At 55.1% G+C, this 24,915-nt stretch overlaps 8 protein-coding genes across 8 annotated transcripts; 5 read left to right on the forward strand and 3 right to left on the reverse strand.

The window, feature by feature from the left end:
• Positions 1–759: 759 nt before the first annotated feature.
• Positions 760–2,039, forward strand: WHR41_07792 (uncharacterized protein; the record flags this gene model as incomplete). Its single annotated transcript, XM_069376396.1, has 2 exons — positions 760–1,004; positions 1,055–2,039. Exons 1-2 carry the CDS (start codon positions 901–903, stop codon positions 2,037–2,039), a joined length of 1,089 nt encoding a protein of 362 aa, XP_069226779.1. The 5' UTR covers positions 760–900.
• Positions 2,040–2,576: 537 nt separating this feature from the next.
• Positions 2,577–6,848, forward strand: WHR41_07793 (uncharacterized protein). The gene is made up of 3 exons (XM_069376397.1): positions 2,577–2,930; positions 2,985–5,808; positions 5,860–6,848. The coding sequence occupies exons 1-3, from the start codon at positions 2,755–2,757 to the stop codon at positions 6,568–6,570; spliced, it is 3,711 nt and encodes a 1,236-aa protein (XP_069226732.1). The 5' UTR covers positions 2,577–2,754; the 3' UTR covers positions 6,571–6,848.
• A 3,231-nt stretch (positions 6,849–10,079) lies between these two features.
• On the forward strand, positions 10,080–12,245 carry WHR41_07794 (uncharacterized protein; the record flags this gene model as incomplete). Its single annotated transcript, XM_069376398.1, has 2 exons — positions 10,080–10,511; positions 10,590–12,245. The coding sequence occupies 2 exons, from the start codon at positions 10,080–10,082 to the stop codon at positions 12,243–12,245; spliced, it is 2,088 nt and encodes a 695-aa protein (XP_069226778.1).
• Positions 12,246–12,860: 615 nt separating this feature from the next.
• Positions 12,861–13,841, forward strand: WHR41_07795 (uncharacterized protein; the record flags this gene model as incomplete). Its single annotated transcript, XM_069376399.1, has 1 exon — positions 12,861–13,841. One exon carries the CDS (start codon positions 12,861–12,863, stop codon positions 13,839–13,841), a length of 981 nt encoding a protein of 326 aa, XP_069226777.1.
• A 100-nt stretch (positions 13,842–13,941) lies between these two features.
• On the reverse strand, positions 13,942–18,795 carry WHR41_07796 (uncharacterized protein; the record flags this gene model as incomplete). Its single annotated transcript, XM_069376400.1, has 3 exons — positions 13,942–15,358; positions 15,410–15,579; positions 15,637–18,795. The coding sequence occupies 3 exons, from the start codon at positions 18,793–18,795 to the stop codon at positions 13,942–13,944; spliced, it is 4,746 nt and encodes a 1,581-aa protein (XP_069226776.1).
• A 1,116-nt stretch (positions 18,796–19,911) lies between these two features.
• WHR41_07797 (uncharacterized protein) lies at positions 19,912–20,874 on the forward strand (the record flags this gene model as incomplete). Its single annotated transcript, XM_069376401.1, has 1 exon — positions 19,912–20,874. One exon carries the CDS (start codon positions 19,912–19,914, stop codon positions 20,872–20,874), a length of 963 nt encoding a protein of 320 aa, XP_069226775.1.
• Positions 20,875–21,169: 295 nt separating this feature from the next.
• WHR41_07798 (uncharacterized protein) lies at positions 21,170–21,982 on the reverse strand (the record flags this gene model as incomplete). The annotated part of the gene is made up of 1 exon (XM_069376402.1): positions 21,170–21,982. One exon carries the CDS (start codon positions 21,980–21,982, stop codon positions 21,170–21,172), a length of 813 nt encoding a protein of 270 aa, XP_069226774.1.
• Positions 21,983–22,285: 303 nt separating this feature from the next.
• Positions 22,286–24,591, reverse strand: WHR41_07799 (uncharacterized protein). The gene is made up of 4 exons (XM_069376403.1): positions 24,017–24,591; positions 23,897–23,967; positions 23,728–23,841; positions 22,286–23,672 (listed from the first exon to the last, which is right to left on the reverse strand). The coding sequence occupies exons 1-4, from the start codon at positions 24,188–24,190 to the stop codon at positions 22,424–22,426; spliced, it is 1,608 nt and encodes a 535-aa protein (XP_069226773.1). The 5' UTR covers positions 24,191–24,591; the 3' UTR covers positions 22,286–22,423.
• Between the last annotated feature and the right edge of the window lie 324 nt (positions 24,592–24,915).

Below are 24,915 nucleotides of genomic sequence, written 5' to 3' on the forward strand. Positions count from 1 at the left end.
ACTAGTACTAGAGTGGGTGACCATCTGGGAATCCCGCCTGTTGTATGTTTTTGTACTTTTTCTCCGGCCATGTTGTTTTTGTGCCGATTTTATCAGCTCGATTTGAGGTTTGCCAACATGTGTTGACTCGAGCCCGAACCTTTCATTCGAATAAAGCTCTTGCGCGGCAATAATACTAATCTTCATGAACAGAATTGACCGCCTGGAAAGAACATTTGTGTCTGCTTGGCTTTGGACATCCAGTATAAATAGCTCATGGATCTCGATTCTTAATGCGCCGAGATGGTAACTGTGTTAGAGACAGAAGTACGTCCAAGTCCACTGCGACCATCGAGAATATCACAATGTGGCAAGCACCAGTCAAGCAACCAAAAACTCAAAACATCGGGTTTCCCATAGGGACACGTGAAGTGAAAGAATTGCCGCCTCGATCGAGCCGTTCGCAAGCGAAAGAGACCGCGTGTCTTCAGCGGTCTTGTCCGCCACACCCAAACGACCTTCGCCTTTCACGCCATACTTCGTAGCTAATCTGGAGTCTGCAGTGTGGAAATCGTAGGCGCGTGCCTAGCTTGGGCGAAAAATGCATTTCTGTTTCGCAAGGAGCGATGGATCCAGGGATGCAAGAGAAGTTGGGGAGCGCCACCAACAAAACCCGGCGGCAAGCGGCTGGTAGTCGGCGCTTCGCCGCTTTCTGCCTTCAGTGCCGTGAGTGCGTACCACACCATGACTCTTCCTCGAACAACATCAGACATGGGTTCCTTGAAGATGCATCCGTGTACCCAGTCGGGCACTGGAAGAATTTCTGCCGTCGTGCACGTTCCTATAGATTCTTCAGTTCTTCGTGTCCTGCCTTGCTTCCACACATGCTGAAATAACGACCAATGGCCTCTCACATTCGTGATGTATCATTTGAAGAGCATTCTCATCAGCATTTGTATCGCCGCCACTCAATTCGCACATGCAACCACCTTCGGTGTTGGGTTCAGTCTAGCTATCGACCATGGGTATGTCAGAATAGGTATTCTCAGGGCACCAAGTCTGACCGCTGGAACAGAGTCGCCAGCGTGCATTTTCGCAACGGGTCGACCGTCAATATCGCCAAGGTAGAAGGCCCGGAGGCTTACAGGATTGCCATGGAGGTGGCTGTCCACATACCCTCTTACGCCCAAATCAATCTTACCGATGCCGCGAGTCTCAGTGCTCCGTCTTGCAGCTACGCAAGGTTGGTTCCACAGCCCGAAGCCCGTTTGGCCGTCCAGTCTCTACGTGATCGCCTCCCGCCATGGTTGGGCGGCAAGAAACCAGATGCTCCCGACGCAGCAGCACAAGCTCTCGAGAGGATGTTACGTGTCCTCAAAATTGCCACGGAATCTTATCTTGAGACCGACATTCGCAACGCAATCGTTGCGACCCCCTACGATACCAGCGATGCCTTCAGAAGCAGCATGCGCACAGCATCATCTGCTTTGGACATTGAAACACGTCTTTATGGAGCAGCGCAAATCTCCAACTGGGCGTTTGATATCCCCCACAATTGTCCTGGCCCTTTCGGCCCTCCAGACACTCCGTATGAAGATGACGAGTTGGTGCTTGGTATGGACTTCAGCAAAGCGGCATTCACAGCGACGCTCGGGCTTTTTGCACCAGGCTGTGGTGTGTGGGAGGACGTTCGTGTGGGACAAAGCGCTGCGTTGGGCGCAAAGAACTTGTTCGCGAAAGAACGTTGGCACGATATGCTCGTCAATGCAATGCGGAAAGTCACCGCCTTGCCAGTCGATCATTATCCACTTGCCCGTGACATCAACCACATTAGCCGGCTTGTACTTATTGGCGAATCGGTTGAAGATAAAAGGTTTGAGGGCGCTGTGAGGCAGGTCTTCAGTGAGCAGTACAGTGCACAAGCTACATCGAAAATAATGGGCAACGCGCAGCGGCAAGATCCAGTATATGTTACGGCCATCGGCGGTGCTGTGCGGAATTGGTTCAACAGCGACGATATGGCGTGGAATAACTTGTTGGAAGCCGAAATAAGCCTATAGGAGATTTGCGTTATTGTGGCAACAACTCAATGTCAAGATTACTCGTCTCCCCTGCGTGCCTTCTTCGAGATCTACCTAATACAGTGGCGTAGAATAGGGTGTTCTTATGTACGCATAACCTAAAGTGTTATCTTCTGTTACCTGTGAAACAAATTGTACAGACTAGGCTTTAGATAAAGAAGAATGGGACTACTCAAGGCTTCACGAGTAACGAGAAGTGTTTGTCTGGCCCGTCGTCGTATCGCCCTTCAGCTTCTGCCGAACGGTATTAGTGCTTTTTGATCTTCACCCGAGCTCACGTCCAGCACGCAAACTCGGATGTTGTTGAGATTCCTGCGCAAAGAGCGATATTTTACAGGCATCCAGAAAGTGAACACAAGATAAAAATGAGTGCAGTCCAGACGCATAGGAGCTCCAACGTCATGTCATGTGAACGGGCGTTCAAGGCGCGATCCCGGGCGCTGCTGAGCTTGGGCCACCGAAGTTGCTCCACGCACTGTTTTGGTGCGGCTTCCAATCCAAACAATCGCGAACGACACTGTAACCACACCACCAACGATAACGACGACGACACACCAGATTCTTGGAATCATCTTGAAAATGTACAGCTTTGTTTGAACGTCCGGAAACCTGCGGAAAGAGGCCCGCCACCGCCAAAGTAGTCGCACTGTTTACGCGCCGCGCGTGAAGCGACAGTATTCGAACGCAAACCAACATGGCGGCCGCGCGCTCCAAAGCGGCGACCATCGGCTCTGCGCAATGGGTCCAAAAAGAGAGAGATCAGGCTGCCGAGTTCGTAGAGCAAGAGGTGGAGGAGTTTGGCTACAGTGTACGAAATGAGATGGAATGGCTCAATGAGCACATGGCAGAGATCTTTAGCACAAATGCTGTGTATGATACTTTTCATGCGCACCACACCATGCAGCCTTGACTAACGCGATACAGGAACTACGCAGACGTGTTCAAGACTCCCGGCAAACTGCGAGGGAAAACGCCGCGCACCGTCCGGAAACGAGAGGCTTTGGAACAGCGCCAGCCTCTTACTGACATCTTTGCACCCAACTCTCAAATCAGCCCAACACCTGCGAAAAGCACTCCCTTTTACGACAAAGTCACGCGATTCCAGATTGCCGAAGATGGCGAGAACTCAGTATCGCAACAACGGCCACTCAGCCGAAGCAAAAGCCCGCAACGCGTTGGAAAGCCTGGCAACATCGATTCCGGATACCATGGCATGACTGAAGACGAACTGGAGGCTGACACTCAAACCGACGCCGACACCGTTCCCTCCCAATCATTGGAGACCTATACCGCTTCCCACGAAAATCAAATTCCCACTCAGAAATCGAAAGACGGCGCAAATGAAAGCGAGCCCGTTAGCGACGAATCTTTCATGTCTGCAAAGGAAGGTGCATCTCAAGATACGTCCAAAGTACAGGTGGACGCAGAGATCGAGGAGGATAACGCCACTGTTCCGGACGATGACATGGAAGTTGACGCGCCTGACGCGCAAAATGAGCAAGAGGTGGACCCCGAACTCTCTCATGAACCCGCCGATGAGCCCGAAGCAAAGGCTGAGCCCGAGCCAATAGAGGATCTTGACGTGGGGATGTCGCATGAGCCTTCAGAAACGTCGAGCCCAGCGCAACCATTACAACGAAAGAGCAGTTTCACGTTCTCATCTTTGCCGGCAAGAGAACCTTTGACAGCAAAGCGAAGCATAGGAGGACGCAACAGCAATATGGAGGCTATGAACCGCAACAGCGTCTTCGCAAAGTCGATCGGCAAGAGTTTTGGCATTACCCACGACGATGGCGAGCTTTCGCAGGAGAAATCCGAGGATGCGATGGCGCGTGGCAAAACCTCAGCACAGCTTCTGCATGAGCGCATCTCTATGCTTGGAAAAGCGAAGGACTCCAGGTCCTCCAAGAGCATTCCGCAAGCTCTTTATCCACAGCTGCCGCAGGCCGATGCCGAGGAAGATGAAAACGATACGCAAGATGCGCCAGAGCCGCCGCCCAAGGATGGTCCGACTGGCGCCACTGTTGACGACGAAGACGATGATTGGATCGCGCCTTCTAAGCCAATGCCGCAAAGGCAGCCTGAGCAGGCCCCGAGCAATGCCACACCAAGTCGGCCTATGCACAAAAAGGCAATCTCGACTACTGTCATTCCTTCTCCGTCTAGGGATGCCATCAGGCCAACCAGCCGTCTGCAAAAGACCCAGTCAGTAGTCATGTCTGGTCGGGTGTCGGAACCAGAGTCCACTACGCCTGCGGGATCGCCTGCTAGCAAAAAGAACACAGAGCAACAAAGCGCGTCGAAGAAGTTGTGGTCGGCATTCAAATCTGCTAGGAGTCTTTTCGCCTCGTCAGCAGGCTCGAGCGCTGCCGCGAAACTTGAGGCTCACGATTCTCCGGCTGGGAAGAAGAGTAAGAAGCAGCCCGCCGACGAAGCTGCAAAGGCAAATTTCATGAAGATGCCCGGAGCGCTGTGGTCCGAGACAACGTTCTCCCAGACGTCCTCAAGACCGATGTCCGCGCTCTCTGGCAGCCCAAGTAGAAAGACCCGTAGCTCAACCGAGAGCGACAAGAGGAAAGAGAAAGACCTCAAAGCTCAGCAGAAAGCGGCCGACGAGCTTGAGAAGGCCAGGGAAAAGGAGCGGCAGAAAGCAAACAAGGCTCAGGAGGAGAGGTTTCAGGCAGAACGTGCTGAGGCGGAAAGGAAAGAAAGAGAGCTTTCCGAGATCGCAGCTGCAGAAGCCGCCGCCCAGACCGAGCAGAGGCCAGCGACTGCCGAGAGTGAAAAGGATCGCGAAGATATGCCTCCGCCCCCGCCACCGAAAAATCCGGCTCCCACAGGAAGGCTGCGCGCACCTAGTAGGCCCGTCAAGCCAACTAGGGAGGCCGTCAACACAAAGTCCAAGCCGGCTCCAGTCAATATTCGCATTGCGGCTCAGTCCCAGAGGCTCAATCAACCATCCTCGCAAGACTCCCTGCCAGGTTCGAAGCAAGAAAATGCTCCACCTCCACCGCCAAAGACAGGATTACGGACCAACTCAGCCCAAAGCAACTCACGCAGCTCGACGATGCCTCAAAACAACTCTCGAGTCAGAGCGCTGGAAGCGGCTGCGCGCAAGAAGGAGCAGGAAGAGCGGGAGAAGCAGCGCAAGGCCGATCAGAAACGCGAGCTCGAGCGTAAGCGTGCGGCCAAAGCTGAGGAGGACCGCCGCATTGAGCAAGAGAAAAAAACCGAAGAACAACGTAAGCTGCAAGAGTCGAGACTCGCGGCACAGAGGCAAGCTGAAAAGCAGGCCGCTGAAGCTAAGAGGCGTGAGCAACAACGTATCGAGCAGCAACAACAGCGTCAGGAGCAACAACGACAGGATCAACTGCGCCTCGAGCAGTCGGCGGCGGCCAAGGCTAAAGCTGCCCATGAACTCGCGGAGGCAATTGCGCGTGAACGTGCAGAGAAGCAGCCCATGCCTCGTGGTGACGCTCCAGGTACTTTGAGGCAGCTTGGACAAAGGACGATTCCTGACCCATCTGTCCGACAAATTCCACCGAACCCTGCAAAGCCACCGAAGCGGGTACTGCAACAGGAAGATGACGATGCATCTGCTCAGGCGCAGAGACCAGGCGTACCGCGCAATCCTCCCTCATACCAACAGAACGAGGCAAAGAGGAGAAAGACGGAGGAGCTCGAGCAAGAAGCGGACCAAAGGCATTCTGTCATGGCTCCGCCGAAGCGGCCCTCCACCATGCGCAAGGTAAGTGAACAAAGTATAGCAATTAACTCACTGATACTAACGAACACCCAGGAAACCCTTCCGAAATTCTCTCACGGCTACGCACACGCACCGCCTCCTGCAGCCCACCACTCCAGCATGTTCAAGAGCACAGTCACCAGCCAGCATCAACTGCAGCACGGCCAGCGCCCTGCCCACCCCAGCCAGACCGTCCAAGTGAGCAACGGCCGCATCCCCTTCGCCGAAAACGCAAACCCTCCCGCAGCCCAATACCACCCCCAGCATCCTCAAGCCTACCAAGGCACCGAAAACGCCTCCCAGAGCAAATTCAAGACGCCTGCCCGCCCTCCAGCTTTCATGGCCCCCAAGTCCGCCAAATCCGCCAAATCCGCAAAGTCCTCCCCCATGTACCCGAACGGCGACAACATCGCCCTGCCGGAGATCATGACGGACAGCGAAGACGAGGACGACGAGGACGACGACGCGACCGGCGGCTTCCGCGCGCCCAGCTGGGTCGCGTCGCCCGCGCTGCGCGACTTGCTCACGCAGCAGCAGCTCGTCGACCCGGAGACGGTCTTCGGGCCCATCTCCGACCTCAAGATGGAGGAGGTCTTCAAGGGCGCCAAGAACCAGGAGCGCCTGAAGAGGTTCCGCGACCGCGGCAGCAGTGCTATGTGGGTTGAGACGGGCGACGCCGTCACGTCGGCGGAGAAGCAGAGGGATATGGAGGCGAGGGAGAGGGTGTATAAGGAGGGCGGGTGGAGTTATCACAATAGGGTTTAGAGGGGGGGTTATCTGGTGCAGGTTATAGGACCTATGACTTTTGCTTTCGCTTCTGATGGGGGTCTTGGTTACGGGAGATTTTCTGATGAACGGATGAGGGACGGCGTTTTTGTGTACAGGCTTTGGGAATTTTGGATTGGGGCTCTCGGGAGGCAAATCCGCGCGCGCACATCTTATTTCTCAGCAAAGCGCTTTTTTCGTATCTCCTACAGCTCCTTCGGTAGAGCTTTCGGTTTGCTTGTCATAGAAATGAACGGAGACTGAGATTTGAAATCATATTGCAGCGACTCCGCTGGGGAAATAATGCTAATTCGCAACGCGAAAGTCTAGTCCGTCTAAATCGTAAAATCATGTAGCCTCGTGAGGGGCGGTGTCGCCCGCGTCTGACCGTGTAAGTAATCACGTCGTCTCGTTCGTCCGTCTCGTGTCGTCGTTCAGCGGCCGTCACGTCATATCGCCATTCTGTCCAAAATTCCTCAACCGTTATTCAATTCTAGCCCAAGACTCCCTGCCGGACTCTCAACCCTCAACCTCCTTACCCTTACCCTTCCCCGTCCCCTCCAACCTCAGCTCCACCACTGCCCTCCCAACTCCCTCGTCCACACCCCCACACACATCCCTCAGCACCCACACGCCAAAGTCCCTGCACGCATGCCTCACTGCGCCGTCGTTCGCGCTCCACACCAGCGCCGCGAGAGCGAGCGCCTGCGACGCGAAGAGCTGCAGCAGCAGCGAGGCCTGCGCGTAGAAGCGGGCCGTCAGGCGGTGCCGGACGTTGAGGCTGTGGAGGGTTTGGAGGAGGGTCTGGAGGTAGGGGAGGAGGAGCGTGAGGGTCAGGAGGGCATAGAAGGTTAGGAGGGAGGCGGTGCGGTGGAGAAAGGTTGGGGGCGCCGTTGGTTGGGGGGTTTTGGCGAGGGAGTGGTGTTGTGGAGGCGGGGCGAGGGTTTCGGGGATGGCGGTGCGGAGGATGAGGGTTTCTTCGTGCGTGAGGTCGTCGGGCAGGCCGCGGAGGATGTAGCCTACGCCGTCGATGTAGAGGCGGCGCGTGAGGGGGTCTGTCGTGGGTGTTGAGGTGGGGTTATTCAGGGCGAGGTTGAGGAGCGTGAGGCCGTAGCGGCTGCTCTTGTCGCGGAGGTTGAGTTCTGGGAGTTCGGTTCTGGTGGTGCCAGTTAGGGGAGGGGCTGGAGTCGCGGCGCCTGAGGTTGAGGGGCGGCTTGATGGGGCGGAGGTGAAGAGTTCTGGGATCTCGTCGTCGCTGTCAGGTTCCGTGTACGAGTCTGAGGTCGAGGGTCTTGTGTGGTAAGAAGGCGGCGGGCCCAGTGAGGTGGTGCTCGCTGAGCTCGAGGCACTCGAAGAGCGAAGGTGTGACCGCGGATTTGAGTAGACAGACGCGCGGAGCGAGCGAAGCCTGGGAAGCCGCCGTTGTAGTATTTGTGGGAGTGCGGAGTATAGGAGTGAGGAGGGGTTTTCATCTGTATCTGAGGAAGACGTGTAATAGGACGAAGGCTTGCTGTCGAGGCTGAAGAGGCGCATGGGGATGCTGCCTGCATTGCTGAAGACGCCGGTATTGCTTGCGAGGCAGTCTGCCATGATGTCTGTGGCTTTGTGGAAAGCCCAGGAAACGGGGAAAGGGCGTTTCCTTATCTCAATTTGCAACGGATGTTGGTGCAGGAATGTTGAAAAGAAATGTTCATGTACCGGGCCGCAGACAGAAGAAATTCGATGTGGTATCAGGCGCAACCGTGAGGACAGAGGAAAGGAGATAGCATTTCAGTTCGGCATCTGGCACGAGCAGTGTGCAGACGACCAGGATAAATGTCTCGCTTACCAGTAGAGTTGCCCAACAAGCGTCTATCATGTGTCAGAGGCTGTACACGTTGCGAGTGTGGGGTGATGGACAGGCAGAGGCGGCGTCCAAGGTTGGGTGACAGGTCTGGCATGTGAAAGTGGCCGCTCGTTGAGACGCAGAGCCCTGGGATTCGCCGGGTTGGCCCGCTGTGGCTGACACGTGAATTTGCTCGCCGCGAGTCAAGAATGCAACATGTCTGAGACCGAGGCAATTATCGGAAGGCCTTATGGATGGCCGTGCTGATGGCATTCCAGGCCTGCTCATGTTTGGCTGCTGTCTGGTGCAAGACCGTCCGGGACGGATGTCTTCATGGCTACAGGCGCCGCATTCACACCGGCGATTGCATGCATCTTACATGATAGAGAGGGTATCAGCTATCAGGCGTCTGAGGGCGCGTACATACCTTCTCTTATCGTAGGCTCCAGTCTCCACCTCGAGGGCGGCTGTGGTAGTTGTACAGGTATCCAGCCTTGCGCCAGGTCTTGAGGTCAATTGCATTTGGGCGATTGGGCGATCTTGTTCTAACAGTACACCGAGGTGCTGTCAGCACGCGGTGTTCGCATCGATGCCACGAGGGCCAAGCAATTGGCTGCACAATCGACCAACCGGACAGCGTGCAGCCGAGCGGCAGGGTGCTCGATCCATCTTGGCGCATTGGCATGGCGGAGCGGTCGTTTGGTGCTGGCGAGGGCCGAAGACTTTCCCAACTTCACCTCAAGCCAGCACTTTCGGTTCTCTCCCATACACATACAAGCTCAACTCTCACTCGAGATATACCACATGGCACGACAACGTCTCGAGGCGTACGCAATCTCCCCCCGAGACCGCACGGGCGACAGTCGCAAGCGGCGCGCGGCCTGCTGTATGTCGCGCAGACGCGCCGGCTATCGGCAAGCCGATTAAGCTCTGCATACCTTACCTAAAGCATCAATCCATTCGATGCGGTCGCTATCTCTCGCGGCCATTGGCATTATTGGCGGTCGGTCAGCTGCACCAAAGAGTGATCGAGGTGTGCGGCCTTGTCAGACTGCGAGTTTATCTCCGCTGTGGTGTTACCATCACGCGACAGCCCATATACAGATGCTGAGTACACGCGGCCCTGGTCTCCTGGCTCCCCGCCTCATTGCAGTGTCGTCTCAGGGCTCCCAGAAAGTTAGATATCCCCATGCACGACAGATTGCCCTCTCCTATACTGTATTTGATCCGCGTTGGTGACGTACGCTCCTGCTATGTACTCGCTTCCACGCCCAGGGAACTGCTGCGATGGAAGCCACTCCGCTTTGTCAAGAAGCTACCTTCTACATTATTCCCTTACCAAGCCTTTCCCTCCACTTGGCAGTCTTGATTCATCCCACCCTTACCGATCTCTCTTTGTTGGCTAACGGCCCTCATCCGACACTCCCGCTCGAGCAGGCAGTGGCACTCAGGTTGACTGACTGTCCCAACTCACGGCTTGACATTGCTCGGACCCACCGCCCGACCTGAGAATCAGCAGGAGCGCGCAAACCGCTTTCTGACTGCCGACCTGCCCTGTGTTGCGCCAACGGACGATCCTCCGCAATACTCCACATGCATTGACGTCTGAAGGGTCGCCAGGGATCCTTCAAGTCACGCTCGTTCCGGGATCAAAGGCCGGTCGGCGCACACAGCGCTCATTCCGATGCACCTAACGAGATATCCCCTGTGGCTCCACACAATTATTCCTCTCGCTCGCGCTGCCCTCAAAAGCGAAGCATCCCCTCCTCATCCCTACGACGAGGCCGTCGACAATGGCACCTTCGGCTACTATCCTACTTGGACGTACGCGACGGAAGCCGACATCGCATCGCCCAAGATCAACTGGTTACAGTGGGATGCGAGATGCGACGATGGCATGTACTACTTTCTCACACCGCGAGGCTGGGGCATCGAGAGACCGGGTCCAATGATCTTAGATTGGAAAGGCGACTTGGTCTGGACTAAACATTTCGCGAACGAATGGGGCGGTCAAGCGTATGATTTCACGGTGCAGCATTACCAGGGACATGAGTATTTGACGTTTTGGACGGGTGACGATCGAGTGCGAGGGCATGGGTCGGGGAGCTATATGATGGTATGTCTCCTGAGAAGGAAGATTTTGGCTTTCCCGTACCCAAGCCATGATTAAGATACACGCTGACACAGCTCCCAGCTCGATTCTTCCTACGAACTGGTACACGACGTAGATGCAGCGAAAGACTTGACTGCCGATCTGCACGAGTTCTCGTTAACATCAGAGGGAACAGCGCTCATCACCGTTTACCAGAAGTACCAGCACGACATGTCGGGCTGGAGGACTTTCAACGCCACAGACGACCCGAACGACGCCGATCGAGACTGGATATGGGACTGCGTGCTTCAGGAGATATCTGTCGACACCAGAGATGTCATCTTTGAATGGCGCGCGTCCGAACACGTCGCTCTGAATGATACATATCACAATATCTGGCATGCAGGAAATCACGAAGACCCTTTCGACTGGTACCACTTGAACAGCATCGAGAAGGACGAACTTGGGAATTACCTGATATCGGCGAGGTATACGCATAGCATCTCCTACATAGATGGCCGAAACGGCGACGTACTCTGGGTTTTGGGTGGCAAAAGCAACATGTTCATGGATCTCAGCAACGGCACCGCCATTAACTTCGCCTGGCAGCATGACGCAAGGTTTGTGTCGCCGGACTCATTTCCAGAGCTGTACACGCCACCGATGGAGCAGAAAGGCTACACCACAAAATTGCTCTCTCTTTTCGACAATGCCGCGGAAGACCAGAACTATGTCTACGGAATGAACATTTCACGTGGTTTGTTACTCGAAGTCACATTCCCAACTCCTGGGTCCGATGTAGCTTCTAATACCGAGAAAACCCGCGACATCTCTCACCTCCTCAAGCTCGCCGCACAATCCAACAACCCCGTACCCAAAGACCACCAGGCAATCACAAACCTCCCCATCCCCTCCTACGGCGACGCCAAACTCCAAGACCCGACAACCAACACCCTCAAAATCGCCCAGACCAACAGCACCGATCCCTCCCACACCGTCCGAGTAATCCAATCCTTCGCCAACCCCCTCCCCCTCCGCTCCTCCTCCCAAGGCTCCCTCCAACTCCTCCCGCCCACGACACCCGGCTCCGACGCCCGCGTCTTCGTCGGCTACGGCCTCAACGCCGTCTTCACGACTTTCGACGCCAACGGCTCCGCCCTCTGCGACGCCCACTACGGCGCCACCACCTCCTGGGAGCGCGGCGACATCCAGTCCTACCGCGCGTACAAATTCCCCTGGGTCGGCAGGCCGAAGTACCCGCCGCGCCTCGTTGTCGCGGAGGAAGGGGCGAGCGCGCTCGTCAGCTGGAACGGCGCGACGGAGGTCAAGGAGTGGGTTCTGCAGACGCCGAGTGCTGGAAAGGCTAAGGCTGGGTGGAGGGATCTTGTTCGTGTGAAGAAGGAGGGTTTTGAGACTTCGCTGCCGCTGCCTGGGGATTTGCTGGCCTCGGAGGAGATTCGCTTTCTTCGTGCGCTGGCTTTGGATGCTGCGGGCGAGAGGTTGGAGTTCGGCGTCTCTGAGGTCTGGGATCGGAATCCGTCTGCCGAACCTGATTTGGACGCTACGGATTCTCTGGCCAATACGGTGGTGGGCACGCCGCCTTCGGCTGTGCTGCTCTTCGGAGTGTTGGCTATACTAGCTGGCTTGGCGTTGTTTGAGGCCTATAGGCGGTACTTGTGCTGGAGAGTGGGTGGAAAGGCGGTCGGAGCGGTCAGGTGGAGGAATGGAGTTAAATATTGGGGATTGGGGGAGGCGTAAGGGTAGTAGGAGATGGGTTCTGACGTTTCTTGACGGTATTACAATCGTGTCCATGGTTGTACTTCTGTAGTATGGGTGGTAGTTGGTAGATAGTGTCAATTGCCTCTCTAATCCTAATGATCAGTACCAAATCTGAGACCATTCAGCAGGCTTTTGAGCTGAAGGTGGCAGTCGAGGTAATTTCCTTGGCAATTGAATGAATCACCATTTCCTGCCAATAATGTATATATTTCAGATTAATGGTCTCAGAGCTCCAGCCTGAAATCATGCGCTGCATAGCGTTGGCCATCGCTAAGATCAATTCGTGTTCTTCGGAGATGTGTTGAGGGCTATTCGGGTTAGGGTTAGGGCAGCCAGCGGGAATCACCTCGCTCTTGCATGTGAAAGCGACGTCATCGACGTCGATCGATCGACCCTGGATCTTTAGAGCTGCGCGACAGACGAGATCGCGTCTCCCACGCGTCGTAATACATGTATATCACTGTTTGACGGCTCAATCGTAGCACTTGACCTCTTCTAGAAAGACAAGAAGCCTTGTAGACCCAAGCGGTCACTCCACGCAGATCAGTCGTTATCCACTCTCACGCGCCAAATCCCTCCCATCCTCCAAGAAAGATGAACGACTACGAAACCCGCCGCCTCGCCAAAATCGCCCAAAACCAAGCCCTCCTCGCCGAGCTCGACATCAAACCCCTCGTCTCCACAACACGAGCCCGGCGCAGCTCAAAACGCTCAGACTCCGCCCACCAGTCCGCAGCAAAGAAACGCCGTGTGCAACAACCGCCCACCGCGCCCTCGCGAACTTCCGCGCGCCTCGCCAGCGCGCCGCAGAAACCAAACTACGCTGATGAGCCGGACATCAAGCCCGTTGCACTTCCGCGGTCGGCGGGTAAGGGGAGCAAGGTGAAAGAGGAGCAGGAGGAGACGGAGCCGCTGGTGCCGGTGAAGGATGTGGGGGAGATTCAGGCGGGCTGGGGCAGTTGGGAGGCTGTTGCTGCGGAGCCGACGAGGGATGGTAATGCGGTGTTTCACTTTGAGGATTGGGAATCGTTCACGCCGAACAAGAGCCCCGAGGAGATGTTGCGGGAGGGCGTCTTTGGTGGCTCGTATTTCCGGCCGCTGAAATCGCGGAAACTGGGCGTTGTTGTGGATGGGGATTGGAAGGAGTTGCCTGAGAGTTGGATCAAGGGGTTGAATGTTGAGAAATATTTGACTAATCCGGAGTATGATGCGGATGTGAATAAGTTCCACAGGGCGTGCGGGCAGAGTATTGAGGAGTGGGAGGCGGCGGGGTGGATTAGCCATGAGCACGATGTGAGGGGATGGTTTCAGTGGTATTGCCGGTTCTTCCAGGGGAGGCGGTGTGAGGACGATGAGAGGCAGGTGAGCAGGTGGAGGAAGTGTGTTGGTGAGACGGGGAGATGGAAGAGGACGCTGTTGAAGCAGTATGCAAGAGCTGGGGTGAGGACAGTGGAGGAGGACGACGATGACGAGGACGATGAAAAGCCTGGGATCAGCCCAGTAGTGAGCCAAACGTGTTTGCATTGGGCTTGGGAGGTCAGACAAGATGATTTGGATCGATGGTATGAAAGCTAAGGTAGGCAACAGAAAGGAGCTTTGAAAGTTGAGACTTGGCTCGGTGAAAGACTAAAATACAAGGTCTATGTGCTCACAAGAAGAGTACCGCCAAGCAAGTCTATTCGTCTTCAAGATCCCTGTTACGCGAAAGGACGTCCAGGAATACATCCTCGAGCGCGGGCTGGCTTATCGAATAGAACGAAATGCCCAGATCCTCTTTGTTGTCTTCAAGCACATCAAACAGCTTCTCCAGCGGATCAGCTTGCTCAACGTGCTCAGAGACCTCAACCCCCAACTTCTCTGCAATGACATCGTTCCCAGCCACGCTAGCAACAGGAATGGCAAGTCGCAGCTGTCCTCGCCTAGCCGCACCTGATGTGTCATGAGCCGCGGTGCCAGGGAAAGTCGTCGCAAACCAGTCTCGAACCTTGCCCATCTCCGCCGAAGACGCATCGACACCACTTTCGAGCGTGAGGTGGACGTGGTAGAGTCCTTGGCCATGAAGCTTGACCAGATCTCGAGTCCCACTCACAGCAAGCAGCCTGCGATCGAGGATGACGGCTTTGTCAGACAGAGTTGAAGCCTCCTCCATCGAATGTGTCGTGAGAAGTATAGCGCGGTTCGTCTTGATTGAAGCGATCGCTCGCCACATGATGCGCATGGCGACGGCGTCCATTCCGGTGCTAGGCTCATCGAGCAGCAACACACTCGGGTTGCCTATAATAGACGTGGCCAGACTCAGCTTCCTTTGGTTTCCGCCAGAGAGCTTGCCCGCTCTTCGATGCTTGTATGGGCTTAGACCCACTGCGTGAATCACTCGCGCGACATTCGTCTTCACGTCGCGGACGCCTCGAACCCGAGCGTAGAAGGATAGATGCTCTGTAACGGTCATGTAGTCGGTCGTATCGAACTGCGGACAGACGCCCAGCATCTTGCGTGCCGCCATTTGGTTCTTGCGAATCGAAGCACCTCCAACTAGAACATCCGAATCCCGTGACGAGGGATGTATGTTGCCTCGGATGAGTGACAGCGTGGTTGTTTTCCCTGCACCATTAGGGCCCAGCAAGGCGCAAATCTCGCTGCCGTCTACTCCGAGGGTCACGTCGTCGACCACCTGGTCCGAGCCAAATCGCCTCGTCAGGTGCAAGATCCGTAACTTTTCTTCGGTTGACTGCACACGAGCTGCCTCAGCCCGGACGTCTGCCGGCATGGTCATAGTCTTCTCTGTATCTGTGGTTCCGGACTTGGATCGCAGGGGGAATGATAGCTTTGTTCCAGAATCGTGCCAAACGAGTATCCCGTAGAAGACGAGTATTTGCAGGATCAAATACAGAATTGGCCCTCCGTAGACGGTGATATCTCCGGGGTATGTGACGAATGCCTGCCCCCGGCAAAGCAGCTGCGATTGATTGAGAGTGAGCAAGAACGCCCTGAGTACGTTGCCTGATGGCGAGACGAGACCCAGAGTGTATTGCAGCACATTCAGATTGTATTGGAGCTGCTCGGCGGCGGCGAAGGTGATCAGGACCATGTAGCTGTGAATTGTCAGCACTGCAAACCACATGGTGAAAGTCAAGACGACTTACATCAAGAAGTAGATCAAAGCGAATATCGCTTGACCGCCCGCAACGAAAGCGAAAGCAGCAAGCTGGCTTGTCGAGAATAGCGAAACAATGTATGCGAGCAGTGTAGAGCTCATGCCGAACAACCAGATGACGATGCACAGGTAGGCTGGACCATACCAAACATCCGCAAGCTGGATCACACAGCATTAGCGAATTCCGTACTCCACTAGAAGCATTCTATTGCTTACCGAAGCCAAGAGAACTATTGATACAACGGCCACAACAGTAGCGAAGAATGCATCGAATAGCCAGTAGGCGAGCCAAAGTGGAGCAGGTCTCACACCGTTGCTGTAGTGCAGGGCACGAATGTTGCTGAGCCGTTCAAAAGTCGGGTACAGTGCAAAGAACGCGGTGTATGCACACATCGCGAAGGTGATGTAGAGCACCAGCTGCAGCGAGTCGCCCGTGCTGCCAACGAAAGGAAGCGCAAAAGTCGAGAACTCGGCATTGATCGTCGTGCCCATGAGGTAAGAGTCGAGCACATTTTTTGCAAGGGCAGCATATCCAATATTGCCGTTGATACGGTAGGCCATTAGAGGTGCTGGCTCTGGACCAATGTCGTTGCCTAGGTAGAAGCCGCCAGGAACAACATCACGGAAATTGTCCCTGATGTATGCCTGGAACTCATTGTAAGTGTCTACGGGCCGCATGCGACCAGCGAAGGGCTGGTATTGCGCGGGAAGCTGGTCGAGGGAAAATTGGCTGGAAGGTCCCACTGGTACTAATATTCCCCAGAAGCGTTCCAGGGCGCCAAGGGAGAGCCTTTGAGGGTTGTTTGCAAGTTGACCGCGGGAACACTGGAGGGGAGTGAAGCCAGCCAGGAACATCGTCGTCAAGCCGGCTGTTATGATGGGAATTACCAGCAAGCAGAAGTATGGTAGCCAGTTGCGTCTGAGAATGAGGAGTCTTTTGCGGTACAGTATCCATGTTTGGCGAAGGAACGAAGAGCCTTGTCCACTCTCAATGCTCAAAGCATTGTCTTGTATCTTTGGCTGGACAACTGGCGGTACCGTGAGATCACGGCTGTCTGAGCTGCTTCGATCGTCGAGAAGCGTAGACGATGGCATTTGAGAAGACTCTTCCGCAAACTCACGAGATAATCCTAGGAATACATCTTGTATCGTTGGCCCATGTATCTGCAAGTCTTTGATGCCGTTTGAGCGCACCTGCTTCGCGACGTCACGGGCTTGAGCAGAATTCGCGGCGTTGAAGTGATAGTCGCCACCAAATCCAATTTGAGGATTGAGATGCTGAAGGTGTCCGGCTTCGGGGTCCCGGGTGACGACTTGATAGCCGCCACCATGCTCGTGCTTCAGCTCTGGCGCAGACCCTTGGACGACCAATTGGCCCTTCGACATGATGACTATATCATCTGCCAGGGCATCTGCTTCATCGAGAGCATGCGTCGTGAGAAGCAATGTTCGACGCTCCCGCTCGCTCAAAAGGATGTTCCAGATCTTCCTCCTCGAAAGTGGGTCCAGACCTGAGGAGACTTCATCGACGCAGCATACTTGACTTCGACCGACAAAAGCCATAGCCAGCTGAAGCTTCCGTTTCTGACCTCCGGACAGCGTCTTGGACTTCTTCTTAATCTTCTTTTCCAAGTCACAAGCAACAATGAGATCAGTAAGCTCGTGCTTGAACTGTACCTTGTCTTTAGCCTTCAGAGAGTTGAATATTTGAACATGCTGTAGCACAGACAATTCGTCCCAAAGAACGTTTTTCTGAGGGCAAAATCCTAGGGCCACTTGTGGGTCTCTCTCAATGTGGCCCTTGGTCGTTGACTGAGTTCCAGCAATCGCAGCTAGGGTAGTGCTTTTACCGCTTCCGTTAGCTCCCAACAGAGCAACAACGTGGCCTGTTGATAAAGAAAGGCTTAGGTCGTCGACGGCAGTGAAGGCACTCTTTCTTGCAGCGAAAAACCGTTGCCACCAGCTCGGGTAGAACACTTTAGTAACATTGACGATTCGAAGAGCGGAGTCGTTGCCGTTCGAAAGCCCTTTTCTGCAGCGGTTAGGTGTGCCATACATGCTCCACTGCACAAGGCAAGCGAGCAGAGGGTATAGCACTATCTGTACGGCCAGGAAGACGAAGTATAGATAGCCGTTGAGGCTTGACCGCCAGAAGTAGCGATCTGATTGGTAAAGTCCATACGGTTCCAAATCTTGCTCCATGTTGGCTATCTCGATCTGGAAGAAGGTGTAGGTAGCTGGTGGGAACAAGCACCCTAACACTCCCTGGGCAGTCTCAGTTCGTGGGATGAATTGAGTGAGGATTGCCAGAATTAGACCAAGAAGCAGAGTTGTAGTGCCTGACAGCTGGGCTTTGCGAAACAGGCTGGCCATGAAGATCGAGTATCCGGTGAGAGACAATCCTGTTAGCAGGTGGAATGGCACCACAATGCTGGCAGAGGTCTGTTCGAACATGAGTGTGGCGACGATGGCACCCATCGCCAGCCAACTTGGCAAGTAGACTATGGTGAAAGAAACGTAGACCGAAACTAGCCGCGCTATCATGGCGTAAGCCTGGTGGGACGTGTACAGCATAGAGTCGATCAAACTCGAGATTCCTATCTCGCGCTCAGTCGCCAGATGTCCAGGCAGATGGTAAGTTATACCGCAAATGCCGATGAACATAGTGACCGCAAGATAGCTGTTCAGAGCGCGCATAAAGAACTGTTGAACGTCGTCGGCACGATCTTGGCGGGTCTCGTAGGTGAAGGGATATTCGTATTGATCCAAAGGGAAGTTCAATCCCTCCATCCTGGCAATCTCCGCATCAATAGCGTGGATGAACGGTAGAACGAAGACTTGTGCATCATTGTCGTCCTGATTCACGTATGGACTCAGCCCGAGTCCAAAGTCTGCTCGTGCTGTGTAAGCCCATATGCCACCCTCAGTCGGAGAAGACTCGAAGGTTACTGCTCCGTAGCAAGGCGATAACCCTGTCAAAGTGCTCGGACAGATATCGAAAAGATCGTCTTCGTTTGATGTACGATAGACGTCGGCACCAGCTTTTTCCAGTGGGCCCGCAAGTTGCTCAATCAAAGTGTCAATCTGACCTCCGGTGCTACCTTCATTGACAAACACAATTCTGTTGCGCCCTCCTAATGAAGTCGAGGAGTTGAAAACTTCCGTCGTCAGATTGCGGATAGGGTTGTATGAAGACGCAATGCCGTACTCCGAAGGAGGCAAGAAGAAGTTGCGTACGTACGCGATGAAGAACATGTATGCAATCGGCAAGGCGACCGCTCGAAGGAACGTCGACAACCAGCTATGCCAGATGACAATGGTCAGGTCCTTCCTTGTGAGAGTCCATATCTGACGGATTAGGCGCATAAGCGCCATGCTTTTGGATCCAAATTCCAGAGACGTTTACCGTGCAATTCCAGCCAGTATATCGAGTGTTAGCGTGTTAGGCGCGTTCGCGGAAATGGCATTGACCTGGCTCAGTGACAGGCCGCGATGGATATCAACTCAATGCATGAAGTCTTCGCACACGATCATGTCGCTTCGTGAGATGGGATCATCTATCTTATTGCTAAGAACGAGTGTCTTAGCAGTGGCGGCTGCCTACGCGTACGCTAGATTTCTGCCATACGTGCCACGCCTAGCATGCGGCTCTCGAAAGCGTGTGACGGGTAATCGGAGGCGGTGCAGAGCACAACGAGCATGATGAGTGGATCGCCAAGTAGGCCAAGAAAGATGCATGAGATCATGGCCATGAGGTCCTACTCGGGGATAGACGGTATGTCAACATAGCCAAATGCGTTGTTCTTATGCGTTCGAGGCTGGCCTTCACTTCGAAAAGCACTGTCATTTTGCTTGATCTGTCCATTCGCGCTCGAACAACTAAAGGCGCGAGATGGTTGCGACTTCGCAGAGCCTGAGAGACGAGCCTTGAAGCTTTCACCCAGCAGCTCAGTCAGGCCATTGCGCCTCGAAGGAAGCGCGGCCGCACAACGAAGTTAGCAGTCCGCGGCCGTGATGAAGTCCGCGGCCGTACAGTAAGACATGGTGAGATGCGGCCGCGTAGTGAACCTCCGCCGGTTCAGAAGTCATCCAGCGGTGGCAGTGTACATGATAAGGCGGTGGATTTAACGGACTTAAGATAGTGCATACGACGACCATCGATTCAGACACCACTGCATTTGCCTAGCATTGTGAGAGAGCAGTCGTTCCATCGCAGTCGATCAGTCATTGCCGATATGACAAGGTATCGATCCAACCTATACTCTTTGCAGGCTGAGAAAAGGCAGGAGGAGCATAAACGAGAGAGGGCCTCACTTGCTTCGCCCGCGTGATGTCATCCATTTCGCGCGGCGCGTCTTCCAGACACGCGCACTCACTCACGGTGCCATACAGCGCGTCGAGAACGCGGTAGAGAAAATACTGTACTGATCGAAGGAATTGCCATCATACATGTGGTTATAATATTAGCCTAAGGTATCACCCACACCAACGATGGACTCTGCAAAACGCCCAAGAACGCTCGACAGCTTCTTCAGCCCTCCCCCAACCAAGAAAGCAAAATCCAGCAACCAAGACAGCACCCAAGAAGCGAATACGCCGAGGTCAACACATCCAACCTACCCGTTTGCCGTTCCGCATCTCCCGTCAGAAATCACCGAGATCCTCAACTTCGCCCCAGCAACAGAAGGCCGCGTGATTAACAACAAACCAGACCTTGACCTCCTCTATTACCAACCCTACATCCCCAAAGAGATCTCCCGCGACTTGTTCGATTTCCTCCGCTCTGAGCTCTTCTTCTACCGCGTGAAATACAGCATTAAGCGCGGCCCCGTTGAGACGCAGATCAACACCCCACGTTTCACGACCGTCTTTGGAATCGACGAGACGGCCAAGTTCGACGACCAGGGCGGAGTGGTCGATGTGACGTCTGGGAAGCCTGTGTCCAAAGACGCATACAAGTGCCGACCTAGGCCAGTGCCAGAATGTCTTGACTTGCTAAGGCGATTAACGGAGAACGCAACGGGGTGCAAGTGGAACTTTGTGCTGGTCAACTACTATGCTTCTGGTGACGACAGCATCAGCTACCACAGCGACGACGAGCGATTCCTGGGCTCCCTACCTGCAATAGCATCATTCACGCTTGGAGCGCAGCGAGACTTCCTCATGAAGCACAAGCCCACGGAGCGGAATGACGAGTCCGAGACAAAGCCGATGAAGCTGCCGTTGGGGAGCGGTGACATGGTGCTCATGAAGGGCAAGACGCAGAGTTGCTGGTTGCATAGTATTCCGAAACGGAAGGGTGGCGAGGTCGGGAAGGGGCGGATCAACATCACGTTTCGCCAGGCGATGGTCAAGGGCGGGACGGAGAATTATTATCGATATAACGTTGGCGATGGCGGTGTTTTTAAGTGGGATGATGCGAAGCGTGAGATGGTGCCTTGGGAGAAAAAGTGATGAATGCAAGATGCATCTTACAAATATTCGTGTTGCATGAATTTCCACTCGTCTGAGTGATCCCATTTGCTTTCAAGACGACGTCGGAATGCCTGCGAATATATCTTGCTCTCTGCCAGTGCGACGACCCTTTCTTCCAGTCAAGGATGTAGTGTACTGACCCAAAGGGTTTGTTGAGAGAGGTCAAAATGGAGAGGGAAGTATGCGGAGTCGAATAAAACCTTCCATGCAGTTTTCCAGCCAACGCCAGCGCTAATATGTCAAAGTATACCAATGCAGTGCCCTTCGCAGCCACTCAAGCAGCAGCCGATGGCACATCCTCCATGGGCGAGTCTTCCTGCCCTTCAACCCCGTTCGGCGAGTCTGCCATAACATCATCTTCCCGCACCTCTTTTGCAGCCGGCAAATCCACAACGGCCGCAGGCTTTGCATACGTCTGCGGAGGCCTCCAGTCCCTCAAACTACCCACGGGGCCACCCTCAATCACAACCGCCCTATCCTCCCCAGCCTCCCCCAAAGCAGTCCCCTGGTACCTCATCTCCACCGTCGATTTCCCCTGCTTACTCTTCAGCACCTGCAAATAATCCTCCGCCTGCACCACGCCACCTCCAACCCCAATCGCCGGCCCCGCCGCAGCCCCCGCCGCGCTCGCATCGGGCGTCAGACCCGCCACGCGCCGCATCTCAGCATGCTGCGGGCTCTCAAACCAGCGCACGAAGTCTCTCACGTCCTTCAGATCCTCCTCCTCCCGCCTCTTGCGCTCCGCCTGTGCGCGCGTCATCCCGCCGTTCACCGGCGCCTCGATCTCCGCCATGGGCCGGCGCATGCGCTCGCGCCAGTCCTCTTCCGCGGCGCCGGAGAGCGGCGACAGCGCGCCGCAGTCTGCGAGCGCCATGCGTACGTCTGTGATGGTCGGAACGGGGTCGTTGTGGCTTGAGCGGGCGTGGGCGGCGGTCGTGGAGGCCAGGAGGGTCAGGTAGCGCTCCGCGAGGTTGGTGACGGTGTCAAGGACAGAGGGCTTGGTGCTGTGGAAGCCGGCGGCGCGCAGAATGTGCACGATGGCGGGCCGGAGGAGGGCGCGGTGGAGGTCGTAGGCTTGGGTGGACATTGTTCAAGTTTTCGTGGGATGTGCGCGATAGGGAGGGTCAATTCGCGACTTTGTGTGGGTGTTGACTTTTATCGCAGGATCATGGCGCGGCGCGGGTGTTGTGGTGTGCGCCTTTTCGGTGTGTTTGTATAGTGGGAAGCAGCTCAGGAAGTGAAACTCGGGCTTGCATGTGAAGCTGCGCTGGGCTGCAAGTGGACTTGCGGGGATCGCCTGCGTTCCTGCCTAATCCTCCAAAACATGAATTCACAACACTTTGAAAACCATGCACAGGTCTCGCGGCCTTGGAATTGAGGACATCTTCCTGCATCCTACAATGAGATTTTTTCTATCATTAACGCGACATGAGCGGGAAGTAAACGAACACCAACACACTTGGCACAGAACACAATCTAAACATGTATACAAAAATTTATCCAATCCAACATTGCCAATGGCGTAAGATCACTCGTCCCTCTTCACGAGTGCCACCGGACCCTCATACGAATGCCTACCCCAAACGAAGTAGTAGATGATCGCAAACAGCATAACGCCACCGTACATCGCACTCGCCCAGTTCATATTCTCAGCCGTGACGGGCTGCGCCAACGGCCAGAGCAAGAAGAACCACAGCGGGATGACGACGCAGAGCGCCGCGATGTTAACGGCAAGGCCAAACTTGCCCAAACTCCAGCGACGAGGCGGTAACGGAGGGCCGAACAGCCGCCTGTGAACCAGCACGCCGATGGTCATGATATAGGAGCTGAGCACGGAGACGCCGCCGAGGGAGTTGATGGCGTTGAGCGCCGTCGTACTACCAAGATTGATGCAGGCGAGTAACGACGTGATCACGAGCGAGGTGAAGACGGCGCGCAGCGGGATGTTCCAGCCGGGCGAGACGTGCGAGAGCCAGCGGGAGGCGGGCAGACCTCTGTCGCGGGCGAAAGACCAGAGTTGGCGCGAGGCGGTGGCAACCTCACTAATGCAGCAGGAAGTGAGGCAGACGATGACAATACCGACCATGAAGTTCGTGGCGAGGTAAGAGCGTGTGCCGTTGAAAAAGACCTGGATGAAGGGCTGGCCGGTTGCAGTCTCTGCGATTGCGTTGAGGTCCGGGCCAACGGTGAAGCACAGGGTGACGGCCATGAGGAAACCGAAAGCTGCGTTCGGTCCCACCGTCCACATGATGGCTTTCGGCATGGTGATGGAGGCGTCCTGGAGCTCCTCGGACATGTGCACCGAGCAATCGTATCCGATCAGTGCCGTCAAGGGCGCGGTAAGGCCGATCATTGATGAGAGACCGACGGTTGGCCAGTTACCATTGTTTTCGAAGTGGAAGAGAACATCAGATGCCTTGCCTCTGGGCGAGAGCACCCACATGGGTATGAACACCGCAAAGAATCCAGCAAGATGCAAAATCAAGATACACCCTTCGACGAAAGGAAGCCGGACAGCCAACACCGTGTTGAATATGACCGCAAAAACCATGATGCCGATGGTCAGAAGTGTCGCATGCCATCGCTGGAAGCCGTATGATTCGTCGTTGAGCGCAATGATGCCCTGAATGATGCCTCCGACCATGAAGGCGACCGAAGCTAAAAACACTTGCCAGCCGACCGCGCATAGCCATCCGGTGGTGTAGCTGAGAATCTTTTGGTATTTAGGTGGTGAAAACTCGCTCACCCAGTGGTACTGGCCACCAGCAGTGGGACACCTGTGTCGATGTCAGCTTTTGCCATAGGGCGAATACATGGAGCCGATTCACTTACATGCTGGCCATCTCAGCAAGGGAAGCGTACACAAGCATCATGCCAAGTCCGATCGCGATAAATCCCCAGAAGAGCAGAGCAGTACCTCCGTCGGTCAGGACGAATGAGAACACACTGGGAGCTGAGTCAACAAATGTTGCGACAGTTCGCCATCTTGGTAACAGCTTACGGCAAGATAACTTCCCAACTGCAAATGACAGTCGAACCAAAGCCAAGCATAGTGATGAACTTGAAGTTGCGCTGGGACACGTTAGCCATGCGTGGCACGGCGCGCTCAGGCAACACGTACTCGTAAGACCTGTTTCTTGCCCAGGACGATCATGTCCTGCTGATCCGCCCTGGTGCCATGATATTTGGCGGGCACCGTGTTCGAGATGACATCTTCCTTGACGAGACCGTCGTCTGTGGGCTCCCTCAAAGCGGAGGTGATGTTGAGGTCTTCTTTTCCGCCGATCTCAGGCATCTTGCCGGGTGCTGAGCTCGACGCACGGTCAGGATTGGCGGCGATCAAGCCACCAAGTACGCCTGATTAAAAGATGTCTGCAAAGACGTGGATGTCAAGAGGCAGAGAAGAAACGTAGAAGCTTCAAGCACATGGCACGCACGAGCAAGCGGGCGTTTCACGGGCTCCGATCTTGGATCTGCATACAAGGGCTCGGAGACAGCATGCGCCAGAGGTTGCCCGAACGGCCAACGATTTTGGGGAAGCAGCTGCCCTCGGCCGCCACACCTGCAGCGTCCGTCTCGAGCCTCAATAAGCTTGTGCAGACCTGACGTAAAAGCGCGCGTAGGATTAAAGCTACTTCGCCCGCGCAATAATAGGGCTGGTCGCACGCCGTGATGTGGAGGGTTGAATGTAATGGAGGTGTGGAGCGGGAGGGGACGCCAGGGCCGCGAAGCAACAGTCTAAGGTACACCCCGAGCAAAACGACCCAGCGACGGTTCTTCCTAGGAGCGCCTCGCCCGCAGCGTGCGGTATGGGCCGGATCCGAACCGTGGACAGGGCCGGCGGCGACAACTCTACCTCGACCACGATTGATGAGTACAATATTGCGATAGAGATCAAACCAAGCTTCTCAATCTCGCCTACAGACGCGCCAGACAGGCCACAACCTCATGGCCGGATCCCATATGAGTCTGTGAACTGCGCCGAACATTGCCGGAGCAAGATTGCGTGCGGAGTCGGTC

Source organism: Cladosporium halotolerans (assembly GCF_011745625.1).
Source record: "Cladosporium halotolerans strain TM138-S3 chromosome Unknown Sca33, whole genome shotgun sequence".
NCBI classification, from domain to species: domain Eukaryota; kingdom Fungi; phylum Ascomycota; class Dothideomycetes; order Cladosporiales; family Cladosporiaceae; genus Cladosporium; species Cladosporium halotolerans.